At 36.5% G+C, this 13,610-nt stretch overlaps 2 protein-coding genes across 2 annotated transcripts; both read right to left on the bottom strand.

Annotated features, from left to right (window-relative positions):
• Positions 1 to 1,836: 1,836 nt before the first annotated feature.
• Smp_194860 (hypothetical protein) lies at positions 1,837 to 6,588 on the bottom strand (the record flags this gene model as incomplete). Its single annotated transcript, XM_018793258.1, has 4 exons — positions 1,837 to 1,895; positions 1,954 to 2,089; positions 2,158 to 2,182; positions 6,530 to 6,588. 4 exons carry the CDS (start codon positions 6,586 to 6,588, stop codon positions 1,837 to 1,839), a joined length of 279 nt encoding a protein of 92 aa, XP_018647789.1.
• Positions 6,589 to 11,488: 4,900 nt separating this feature from the next.
• Positions 11,489 to 11,800, bottom strand: Smp_194870 (putative histone H4; the record flags this gene model as incomplete). Its single annotated transcript, XM_018793257.1, has 1 exon — positions 11,489 to 11,800. The coding sequence occupies one exon, from the start codon at positions 11,798 to 11,800 to the stop codon at positions 11,489 to 11,491; it is 312 nt and encodes a 103-aa protein (XP_018647788.1).
• Positions 11,801 to 13,610: the final 1,810 nt, after the last annotated feature.

Below are 13,610 nucleotides of genomic sequence, written 5' to 3'. Positions count from 1 at the left end.
ATGTACATTCAACTGTTTGTGCTCACATCGAGAGTCAAAACTGGCACAGTTCATAGCATACAATGACAGGTAACCCACGAAGCTTCTGAAATGGAATAGCCATTAACTTATTCTTCTAATAATGATATAAAATACCTGATCAATTTAATAATTCATAATCACACATCTCCCAAATTTATAGCTTTAATTGACAATTATTAGCCAATAGTTTTCAACATCTGAATCAGTTACAAGATAGTGAATTCGTTTATTGAGAGAGTAACCTCTTAGGTGTTTTAAGAAATATCCCATCATGTATATAATTCACAACTCCACCTGTAGCCCTTTTAGGGGTACTGATTGTCCCAAGCCAAAATGAAGGAGAAGGGTTGTATATAGGGTCAGCAACCGAATCCCATAGATAACAACCTTGCTAAAGAAGCTTTAATCAGGATGAACATTCTAACCCATTTAAACTCTGCCCTCCGATTTAAAGGATCTTCATTCAGAAGAATTATGACGCCTCAGGGTGAAAGCCGTGATTCTTCGAATGTCATGATGCATTACACTTCAAAGTTGTTCATGGAGGACAGCTGACAGATGTATTTCAAGTGAAGACCGGAATCAGACAAGGCTGCTAGCTCTAACCCTTTATCACCTGGTGATTGACTGATATGCGAAGACCTCCACATCTCAGGAGAGGCATGGAATACAATCAACAGATTGAATGCCACTAGAAGATTTGGACTTCGCAAATCCCCTAGCTCTTCTGTCTCATGCACATCAACAAACGCAGTCCAAGACAACCAGTGTAGCAGAAGTCTCCACAGAAGTAGGCCTCAACATATACATCGGGGAATTTAAGATTCTCAAATACAACCTGAATAACAGTAACCTAATCACACTTGATAGGAAAACTCTGGACGAGGTAGAAAGTTTTACGTATCTGGGTAGAATCATCGATGAACACGAAGGATCTGATGCAGACATAAAGGCAGTGATAGGCAAAACAAGGGCCGCATTCCTACAATTTAAGAACATATCAAACTCAAAACAACTGTCAACCAATATCAAAATCAGAATCTTCAATACGAACGTCAAGTGAATCCTACTGTACGGAGCTGAAACTTGGAGAACTACCACAACCATCATCAAACAAGTGCAGGTATTTCTAAACAATTGTCTACGCAAGATATTGAATGTCCTTTGACCGGATACCATGAGCAACAGCCTACTGTGGGAGAGAACAGATCAGCTTCCAGATGAAGAGGAAATTAGAAAAAGACTCTGGAGATGGATAGGACATTCACTGAAGTAATCATCAAACCACCAAGCTAATAATAATAGCAATATCAATAATAACAATAATAATAATGAATGGGATTACGAAGTAAGCCGTAAATTGGTGTCTTTAAGATAAAGGGAAAAGAGCCAGACCAGAGAATACATTTAGTCGGGAATCGGAGTCAGAAGACAAAAGCTTGAACAGTACTTGGAAACAATCGAAAAGGAGAGCTCAGGATAATGTAGGTTGGAGAATCCTGGTCAGAGGCCCATACTCGACGAGGAATAACAGGCGTACGTGTGTGAAGTGTTAATATACACCTTCAAGTGAGTCTTTGTTTTCCCTTGGAGATAGAAATTCATATAACATTCAAACGAAGAGAGAAAAAAGTGTTAGTAATGATATATTCAAATGTATTCATTCCTTTTTTTCAAAAAAAATATTTTGGACGCTCATGTACAGTGATTATCTATCTTATAATCAAACTAAGAATTAGTTTTCGGCTACTTTATTGAATTAAAATTCATTAGACTCATTGAATGTTGATATTCTTTTTTAGCTATTAAAGATGTTTATTCTGCTCTGTCTTCTGATAAACGCATATCTAAACGCTTGTTTAAACGCTTAACATCTAAAAAGATGAGAAAAGATGAAATGAATATGTTGAATGTTTTCTTAAGAAAACATACAGATGCTTACAACAGCGGCTAATTTTTCACCTAAATTATCTTCTTCAAGATATTTTCGAATTTTAACTCGACAGTTATGTTCAAATCTCTTCCAAAGTTCTGTGATTGACTTCCATAACTTCACACTTTCAGTAAACTATAAATATGATCATTAATGATGATTAAAGAATTAATTAAAGATTGATCATTTTACAATTAACTTACTAGTTCCTTTTGACTAGCTTGGGATCTGAAAAAAAGAAAAAGGAAAGAAATTCAGAAGCATTTGGCTTAAGAGGCAATGAACAATTTTTGTATACGAAATTCACTTAGATTGAAAATTATCGAATTTAGGATAGTTATCACATTTTATTTGAAAATTTGTAATGAAATAGAAGAGTTATGATTTCCATTGACCATAGTGATCATTTTTATTTCCATGCTAATTCTAATCTGTTATGTACTATGAAAATAGTTGTGTGCGGAGTTATAGGCTTTGACCTGATCAGTAGTTTTTTTATGCTACCATAACTGATGAGATAATTGATGTTGAATAAACTCTACCTACTCACCAAATGAATTCTGTAAATAACTTATATGCCCTATATTCTGTTTCAGTGTCTGGATCTTTCCGTCTGTGCTGAATACTTGATCATCTGTCTTCATGTTTTAATATCATTTTGTTTAAACCCTGCATTTTTTATAACTATATTTGATTTACCATTTGATCTGTTGCTCCAAATAATTAAAAAACAAGTTAGATGGTACTGAAGTCTAACCTAACACTATGAAGAGCTATCACTAAACTTCATTTTGACTATTCATCAATCTATATGTTGATTCTTCTTGATATTGATTTGACTGCTGTTGTAGATTTCACAAATCTCCTAACTGGGGATGCAATAGTGGAATACCATTAATTTATTATTATAATTATATTTCAAGTGTTTAGTCTTTTAGTCTTTTATATTATTATAAGAACTAAGACTATTGATTAATATTGATAATGAGTTTATAGATGAGACTAATTACCGGTCAATTATTATTATTATTATTATTATTATTATTATTATTTATCCAACTAATATCCATTTACCGTAAAATGAAAGTATCTTGGAAGTTATCAATGGTCAAATAAATTAACCCGAAAAATTGAATATATAACTAACATTAGATAATTTTCCATTGGATCCAATATAGCTAAGGTTTACACTAAATAATAATAGTAAAACTAATAAGGGGATCGGACGAGAACCTGTGTTTTCAACGTGGTATGGTCGCCGACTCACTGGTCTATCGGTTAAGTGCTCTGGCGCGAGACTTGTAGGTCGTGGGTTCGAATCTCGCGAGGCGGGATCGTGGATGCGCAATTAGGGGATATTTAGTTTAGTTTGATGTATATACACTCCATTTTCAATCTTCGTTAGAAATGACTAGTTTATTAGTCATATCCATGTAGTGTAATGTTTGATGAAATACTAAGCTAATCTCTTGTTTGCCTTTTTTTGTTAGTCGAGGTAACAATTATCATAATGAAAGTGCTAGATTTAATCCATTTTATTCTTTGTATAAACCGTAGGTATCCTAGTAATAATGTTTATTTTCAGCGATATGAATGACACAAAAATCCCTTTTGATAATTAAATCATATTATTTGGTGGATACCAAATTTCTTGTTTATTAATGGGTTACTTCACAGATTATTTTTCCTAATGTAGTTATCTTCTAATGTTGGCAAGTTACGGTAAACCACAAAAAGATCTCATCTTTAACTGACTAATATCGATGAAAGAACCACTGAAAATCAGTGAGTACGATTGAGACCACTTACAACCTTTTCGAATGTTTGATGAGTACGTTTTACCCAACAGTTCCAGTCATTTTGCACTTCGTTTATTAGATATGTGCTGAATATTAAAGTGTAACTTTCATTAAAAATTCCATTTCAAGCCATGAGTTTCTCCATATTTGTGCTTTTTATCTTGAATCGCGCGATAATGTCTTGTTCCTTACAGACGGCTGTAGATAGCTCTAGATGCTTGAAATTAAATCTTTGGTGGAAATTACAGTCCAATATTTAGCACTCACTTCTCAAATAAGCGAAAATATAACTGAAGTATATGTGAATAAAAAACACTTGTTGAACACTGAGAACGTTGAGAATAGCCTCAACTGTCAGCACTTTGTGCACTTTTTTATATATTTAACAATGTAGAAGAGTTAGCACTCAAAATATCTTGAGTACTGGATTGTGAAGTTAATGGATATATACCTAATGAACCAGCTCCAATCAGTGAAACCGTCTACTATTTTAATTGGTTACCACCTACTCTCACTTCTTGATAAGTTATGTTTATAACTAATGTTTTTCATTTTTGCTATGAAAATTAACTTAATATCGCTAAATTGTCGAAACGATCTTCAGATTAATCATTAACGTATACAAAATAACAAATTTAAACTATTGTCTATTGAAATTTACTTAGTATTGTTTGTTTGGATCTTCCCAATGATGTTTTTAGGACTGCAACTGGTCAGTCTCTAATTGGCATATGTGCATACTGTGCGTATTGCCTCGATATAGCCTAAATTCACAAGTATTGTAAGCAAAGATGGACAGTGGCTAGCAGTGGAATCCAGGACGCGCGTTTCGTTCTACTTGGGACTCCTCAGCTGGATGTACCTGCATCTCAGAGTTGATGTTCAATCTGGGACTCGAACCCAGTACCTTTCGTTTTGATTCCCAGAGTGAACATTAACTCTGAGATGCAGGTACATCAAGCTGACGAGTCTCAAATAAGACGAAACGCGCGTCCTGGATTCCACTGCTAGCCACTATCCATCTTTGCTTATTGTCTATCAAGTTAACATTTTAATAAGTGAGCTGTTCATACAGTATACCATTACAGCTTACAATTTTGTAGTGCTTCCTGTAAAGATAAGGCAATCAGAACACAAGTAGAGGGAGATATTTATTTATCCAGTTTCAGTCATACTGTTCTAATAAGTCTACAAGAACATAATATGGTTATTGAGGGGAAATATTTTACAGTAAACTTTATTGTTAATATGGCGGATGATTCATACTTTTTCCCAACTCTCATTTAGAGCCAGAAATGAAATAAAAGATCTCATTGAATAAACCTTCATCCTTTAAATTACAGTTCAAAGGCGATATAATCAATGAAATAGTGATATGATGTATACAAAATAATCTTAGAACAATTATTCAGTTCAGTAAGTTATATCTTTCTTTCTGTAGCCAATCAGTAGTGAGTTTACGTAAGCAAGGTTGAATTGTTCAGCTACCTTTATTTTTCTTTACCAGTTCAACCGCTACCACGGAACCAGTTACATTTGGCGTACAAGCCAAATGTTCGGCTGTACTTCTGAAAATCGTCACTCATAGTTGACTGATGAACAAAATTAAAAACCTCTATGTTGTTCCTATTTACTTAATACTAGTCACCGTATCTACATAAATCTGGCTTCCGCAGTAATTTATAAAATTATCTCGAACTGACCTACACTAACAATTCATCTCTTACGCCACAAGTCATAGGAATATATATCAATAAGCCTAATCATTGTATACAACCCCTTAACTTACCATGGCGTTTTACTTAATTATGCTCACTCTTCCTAAAAAAAATTTTCAACTACATTCAGTTTTACTTCCTAATTTTAGTCTTAGTTACGTAACGTCTTAATATTATGATTATTATAATTTCTATGCCCTCATATGATAAACTAATTATTACTGATGTTGTATATCACACAAAACATCTATAGCCTACAGCTTAATTTCAAGATTACTCAACTTACATTCTTATTCTTACATAACTAGTATAATAAACAGTCGATTATGTAATCTTATTCTAGTTTTGAGATCAACTACATTGTGCATTAAATAAATTTAGATGATTATTTATTTACTTATTTGAACACTTAAATATTGGTACGAAGGGGCACCAGATATATATGCGCCACACAAATCAAATGGGATTTGTGTGAGGTCTGTGATACTGTCCAGACTGAAGCAGGTGGTTTTCTTAAGGGGTCACACCCGGAGCCTTCGACCTAAAGGTCTGATTTACAAGGCAGTGAAGAACGTGAGGAGATTCAGTCCCATGGTAGCCGATGACCAACGATTGATTTATACGCTATTTGTTCCCTCAGGATCCTGGAGCCCATGTGCACCATTAGTTTGGAATCAGTGTTTTCCAACTCCCCTAGGTGGACTTTCCGTGTCCACTAACCCCGTTAAAGCGCCGGACATTCGCTTTTCGTCCTCTCAACTTCGTAAACAACAATAATACCACGAGAAGGCAGTGAGTGGGACTTCCCCGGCAGAGGTTATATACGCGTGGCCATGTGAGAGCATTTCGAGAGAGGGAGCAAACTCTCCCCACTCTCAGCAGTACCAGGGGGTTTGGGAGCTAATCAGGGTGCACTATAAGGAAACCACCAAGTTGGAGGCAGTCAGTAATCAGATAATAATCTGATTAGATACTGTAATTAGTTATGAACGGAATTTAATGTTCTCATTTCATTGGAAATAGATAGAATATTACAGAAACAGAAATCAGTAACTTACTCAGCAGTTACATTTAACAGCAACGAAATAATTAGTGCAAATATTAAGATGAGTTTCATTATTGAAATGTGAATAAAGCTTAATGTTTATATGTATTCTTATATATATACATCATACCTTTGTATGTGTAAACATTCCATAACACGAATTAATTTTAAATTATGATGAAACAAGTACAAACTTTGTTTATATTTAGGCTACGATTGATGTTATTACTCCAATATTGGTGATATTTTAATGAAAATAAGTGAATGTGTGAACATCATATTCGGATGTTTCCCACAACATGAAAAAAATTTCAAGATCAGTCATAATAACAAGGATGCCTTTTTCAAAAACCTGGTTACATTGTCTAGTTTACATTATCAACAAATCATACGGATAAAACCTTTAGTGTAAATTGTGGGGAGTAGTGCAACGTCGTGTACTATATTACACCTACATAGTTTATTCTAGTTCCTGGACAAGCCAATTCACCTATAATGTTATGAGTCATATTTTGATCTTGTTAATTATTCGCTTATCGACCTTGACTATATTTTTTATATGAGCGCATGTGTATGCACATTTCGTATCTTATTCATCGCATGTCTGTCATTCATTTTTGTCTGACTATAAATGTTGATTAATGCTTGCTCATAGTGAGTTGGCTTCCCAGCCAATCTCCATGGCGCATGTTCTTTGCTTCGTTCCGCTCTCATCTATTCGCCTCATCACTCTGATTCCCTGGCCAGACCAATGAGTGTAGAAATTATATGTATTCTAAATCCATTCTCGTATTTGACGTATTTAACTACGTTGTTCACCAACGCGGAATAAAGTCATTTAATACATACGAGGATAGACAGTACGTATATTTTGACAACAAACAATCATTCATGCGATCAAAAAGGAATCAGATTAACGCCACTACATAACTGGTGAGCACGACGCTACAGAATTGGATACCTCGCCGTACGAGCACGACGCTACAGAATTGGATACCTCGCCGAACGAGCACGACGCAACAGAATTGGATGCCTCGCCGAACGAACACGGACAAGAATCGACAACCTCTGCGTACGAACTCACTACATAATTGGCGACCGCAACGAGCAAACACAAACCAAAAATGGAACCGTCGACGACATATTCTGTTATGATTCGAATAACCTCTATATGCTCATTATTACAATAATTTCATATCATCAACTAACGTGGAATTATTATTTTTGTTCGTATTAACGTTAAACTATAGCATTTACGCAGTCGAATCACTAATCGAACAAATTATAATTATGTGGACATTACACGTTTTGATATTCCAAACTCACCGGATTATTTTTATTATCCAATGACGTAAATTATTCCTGATTCAAGTGAGTTCTTTCCAATTTTTTTCATGTCGTTTTCGGTCTAACATTGCACTCTATCATAGACATAAGTTTGGAGTCATACTCCCGATAGTAGAAACTTATGTTCTCGACGCAACTAATGTCCATTCATCTCATTGGTACGCAGCAACCGTCGTGTTTGAAGCCGCATTACCAGCCGATTAGTAATGATTATGTTCATATTATCTATTCATCGACATGTAAATCTGAATGCTGTATCATCTACTACGCATCAAAAATACTTGGTTACTGCAATTAGCATTCTATTTCCATTGCATGGTATACAAGAACATAGAGTTTAGAGCTAGTCTCTCATAGATACACTCTTGTTCGTCACATTCAAGTCAGTCTCAATCGCCGTCATCGATAATCATATGTATTGGTACTTTTATTATGCCTTAATACGGTTTAGTAACAAACGAGGTTGAGCGCATATCCCTCTAACTACACAAACCACGCTAGGCTTCATGACCAAAAAGGAATACGACTCCGCATATCTCGTCTCCGCAGTCACTATCCTGTTCCTCTGGTCATTCAGCCAATACATATTTAACGATAACCCAGCGCAACGACAACTTCGCATTTTATTATCACTATCAATAGCAGTATAGCACGAATATCACCCGTTGATGCAGTCATCATCGTACGACTGAATTATTTTTATCCCACATGAACTCCCGGCATGTAAATTCGAATCCACTAATCGCCAATCGACTCTATTTACTCTCCTGCGGCTTATCGGGACATATTCATATTTTACTGTTCTTTATCCTCATATTCAGTCAGCACTACAGAGCAATTAATGTTATATTCTATTTTCACGATATTTCGAATCGCTCATACGAACATGTTATTTTATCATTCGGACAGTCACTACATAAATGCATGTTAAATTTTTTTGTACGCTTACTAATTTGCTCATAATCACATGCTAACATTTCCATTTCTGTCCTCATTTTGAGAATATTCATGTACCTTTTTACATAAGTATGACACTTTCGTTTAATAAACTCGCTCCTCGATTGACACTAACTTATTCGATATAGTACAACTTTTTTTCTCTACATGTTATTAACGTTATCCACATGCCATTTCAGTGTTGTTTTCAAATTAATGTGCTAATACTTTAATTTCGTTTTGTGAACGCATATACACCTCCTCTCCCTTGTTTATTTTGCATACCAGTGTTTCCTCCAGAAACTCTGGGGGGAGCTATGTGGGGAGTAGTGCAACGTCGTGTACTATATTACACCTACATAGTTTATTCTAGTTCCTGGACAAGCCAATTCACCTATAATGTTATGAGTCATATTTTGATCTTGTTAATTATTCGCTTATCGACCTTGACTATATTTTTTATATGAGCGCATGTGTATGCACATTTCGTATCTTATTCATCGCATGTCTGTCATTCATTTTTGTCTGACTATAAATGTTGATTAATGCTTGCTCATAGCGAGTTGGCTTCCCAGCCATCTCCACTATGCGTCATCTTTCCTTCGCTTGCTTACATTTGCTAATGTGCTCACTGCCTTCTAGCCCATGTTATTTATCAATAAAAATGTAGTTGCTGCTTCCCTTTGTCTTCTGATATTATACACCGTTTACGATGATATAATAACGGTTATCGAGACGATCGATTAACGAAGCACTCCACTACAAAATAAACATAACTTATTGACTCAACATTAAATACAATGGGTGAAATAGTTCGGAAATCAAATAATTAATCTTCAAGTTAGGTCAAATTAGAGACGAGTTTACAATTTCGTAAGAACTCCAATTCTTTAGGATAGGCACATCAGCTTATGAACACAATAAGTCAATACACAGGATAATAGTTTTTAAGTTGGTCTGTAGCTTTGTCGCAAACATTAGCTCCTAATAACGACATGTCAACTACGCGACCTTGTTTTGACGCAACATATATATATATATATGTATATATATACTCTTCATAGCTGAGTATAAATCCTACGCGTGCATGATGAATGAGGTAGATCTAGATTACACCAGTAAGCTCTTATGGAATTAATCAAAAAACTGTTCATCAACAATCCATAACCCAACTTCTACATCGAGTTCAAGACGGTATGTCACAGTGGAGGACATTGTCTCGAACTACACACTTCACTTACAAATGCACATCCATCATAAGTTCAGTTGAGTTTGACAGCCGACCAAAAATGAGAACCCTTAGTGAGGTACCCTACAAGATCAAAGACAGGTCAAGTTCGCATTGACAGGTCTAAAATATTGTATTTCGGAGTACCGGCTCATAACATCTCAAGTATGTTCCACATACGCCGCAGTACGATTAGCTACATAGGCAGAACAACTGTAAGCGAACCAGTGGCAGTTGCGTCAAATTAATTCTTACTAACCTTAGCATTCTGAGAGTAAATTTCCGAGGGTCATCGCGAAGGCCGTCCAACCCCTGAAAACTAAATGCGAATCTCGGTGACACTCGCACCGAGAAATAACACCCCGGTACACAATGACCTGACGACGAGCCTCGATATACTTTCACTATTCCGAAACAAGTACAACGCTGCATGACGTGATTACGGTTACCTATTCGGCCACATCTACTGACATCAAGGAGTTCTAATAACGTTGTCACTAAACATTACAACAACTGGTTATCGCAATAATACCCAGATGCATGCACGCTAACAATATAAACGCAAAAGTATATCTTGATTTACACCTCCACAATTACAAACTTAATGAGATTTGGTTACAAAAAGGAGCACCCGTACAGGTATCCATACACTAACATGAATACCAAACACTAAATATAGAAACACAACACTCATCGTTGAAAGCCCAAACCACATAAGTTACCCACACAGTTACAAAACAAAGATAAATCACAACGTAGTGGTCCTAAGAAGGACCTTGATACGTTCTCGTGTGGACCAGTTGCAGGTCACCAGCTGCTCACATGCTAGTGAATTAACCACCGAAACCGTCTACACTTGACGCCACTTCACATTACAAATTATCAACATTATTGCATACGCAATTCGTCCCTTCAAGATCCTGGAGCCCATGTGCACCACTGGTTTGGAATCAAGGCTTTCCACCACAACGGTCAAAGCACCGGACATTCGCTATGTCCTCTCAATTCCGTAAACAATACCCCCACCACGAGAATGCAGTCAGCATGACTTCCCTGACAGTGGCTGTACACGTGGCCAAGTGAAAGCATTTTTAGAGGGAGAGCGGACTCCCCCCACCCTCGACTGTATCAGGGCATCCGAGGGCTTACTGGATGTTCATTCTCAACTTCACCACTGACAATGTGAACGCAGATTATATCTTGAGTTACACTTCCACAATTATAAACTCAACGAGATCTGGGTAAACAAAAACGAGCACCCGTACAAGTATCGATACACTAACATGAATACCAAACACTAAATGTAGTAACACAACACTCATCGTTGAGAGTCCAAACCACACAAGTTACCCATACGGTTACAAAACAAAGATAAATCACAATGTGGTGGTCCTAAAAAGGACCTTGATACGTTCTCGTGTGGACCAGTTGCAGATCACCAGCTGCTCACATGCTAGTGAATTAACCACCGAAACCGTACAAAGTACGACCTTGGCGTTTCAAAGCGTACACAACGTCCATAGCTGTCACTGTCTTCCTCTTGGCATGTTCCGTGTAGGTGACTGCATCACGGATCACGTTCTCCAGAAACACCTTCAGTACACCACGAGTCTCCTCGTAGATCAATCCTGAAATGCGCTTCACACCACCTCGACGAGCCAGACGACGGATTGCAGGCTTGGTGATACCCTGGATGTTGTCACGTAAGACCTTGCGGTGTCTCTTAGCTCCTCCTTTACCCAATCCTTTACCACCTTTACCACGACCAGACATGATTCACAAAGATAGGTAAGCTGACTTGCAGACCGACACGAGACGACCCTGATTTTGCCACATTACTCTCCTTAGTTCACTTAAATCCTTAGAAAAAGAAGCCATTATTCGACCAATCACATTTCTCTACTTGACAAGTTAGGTCAACCATTTTTTTCAAGGACATAAGGCATTAGGGTTAGGTCAGACGGATGCAGGTCGTCTATCAACCAATGAGAAGTTGTCAAGTTATTAGTAGTTTTTTGACGTAATATGCCTTTCTCACCCTATGGAAAATAATTTCTCCGTTGTGTTTTGTGGCTCAGTGCCAATTGATAACATTGTTCGTAGCTTCCAAAGAGTGTTACGTAGACTTCTGATTGGAAATAAATTTTGTATATAAAATATTCAGATTTCCGCGCTAAATCCGCACATATATCATGTATCTGGTTGAACTGTGTTTCATTTTTCGATCCTGTGATTGTCTTCATCGGAGGCTTATATTATTACTGACTTATGTCTGTTGATTCCCTTGTTATATTTAATTGCTTTTGTGTGCACCTTTTGGGTAGTTGACTCACTTTTCTCCTTCTTTCCTCCTGCTGTCCTCATTATCCAATCCATCGTAGTGCTCGAAGTACCTTCTGGCGGAGCGCAAACCGCTAAAATCCTAGTTGGTGTATATTCCTGATGAAAACCTTGAAAATTAATACGGTCTTTATGTATGAACTCGTGTAGTAGTTCACTATTCATAAAAACTATCGAGTGTAACTAATATCCTATGGTTGTATCGTAAATCGTTTAGAACCATGGGACCTTAACTTGTTGGCTACAAAGTGATCTAAGTTCTTGATTTATATATTTCACTTCAGTCTCACGTTGTAATTGTACTTTCTTATAATCTCAGTTCATCTTATTCCTATAGTTGACTAAAGAGTAGCACCAGGTTTCCTATATATGTTACCTCTACTGAAAATTTTACACGTAAACATTTGAGAATACGTGACCTAAGTTTGTACACTATAATTTATGGGGAACCGGTGCTATTTGTAAGTAGTATCTGCTTTTTTAGTGCTTGTAGTATGGGAGATTTAACTCAGGTAGCTATAAACTGATATCTATCATGAAGTCATCTGTCGAAGCTAAACGTGGGACGGCGGACATAATAGAATCAAATTCACGACTGTTCATTCTCTTATCCGAAATGACACCTTTAAATGTGTATTAGAATCTCCTTATTGTGCGAATTATTCACTTATTGTAATAAGCATTTCCGTTGATATTACTCCAGTCTTCTGATTGTAGTCGTAAATAATCAAAATTTCAGGTATGAAGGTGTTTAGGAAAAAGGACCACTCGTATTACGTTTATTAATCTGACGATGCCAGTTTTTCCGATGAAACGAAGTTTCGAAAACAGTATTAAACGATAAGTGCATTATAAGCAGAAGCTAATTCTCCTCTGTAGCAATTAGTTAACAATTAAGCTTTGGTAATGACAAAATTGTTAGGAAACGGGATTTCTTTCCAGATCCTTAATGTTAACTAATGAGGTAATCTGGAGATATTGCTAGTAAAAAACCCAGGACCAGTAGATATTTTTTAATTTCATATTGGAAAATCAGAGCATTTTTCCTGATTATCCGACAAAATCGTGCGCCTAAGAGAATTTTAGGTGCAATCTGGCAAAAAGCCTAAGTTTAATAATACTTTTGGAGTTCCTATCAGTGATTCACGGCATTTCCTCAAATTGCATGAAAATTCTGTGTCAAATTACTAATCGTTTTGTGAAAACCTCCATCCTTGAGGAATTTTAGGTCAATTCCGGGGAA

The sequence above is a fragment of the Schistosoma mansoni genome, chromosome 1, assembly GCF_000237925.1.
Source record: "Schistosoma mansoni strain Puerto Rico chromosome 1, complete genome".
Taxonomy (NCBI): Eukaryota; Metazoa; Platyhelminthes; class Trematoda; order Strigeidida; family Schistosomatidae; genus Schistosoma; species Schistosoma mansoni.
Note: the sequence above shows the minus strand (reverse complement) of the source record. Positions and strands in the feature narration are given on the sequence as shown.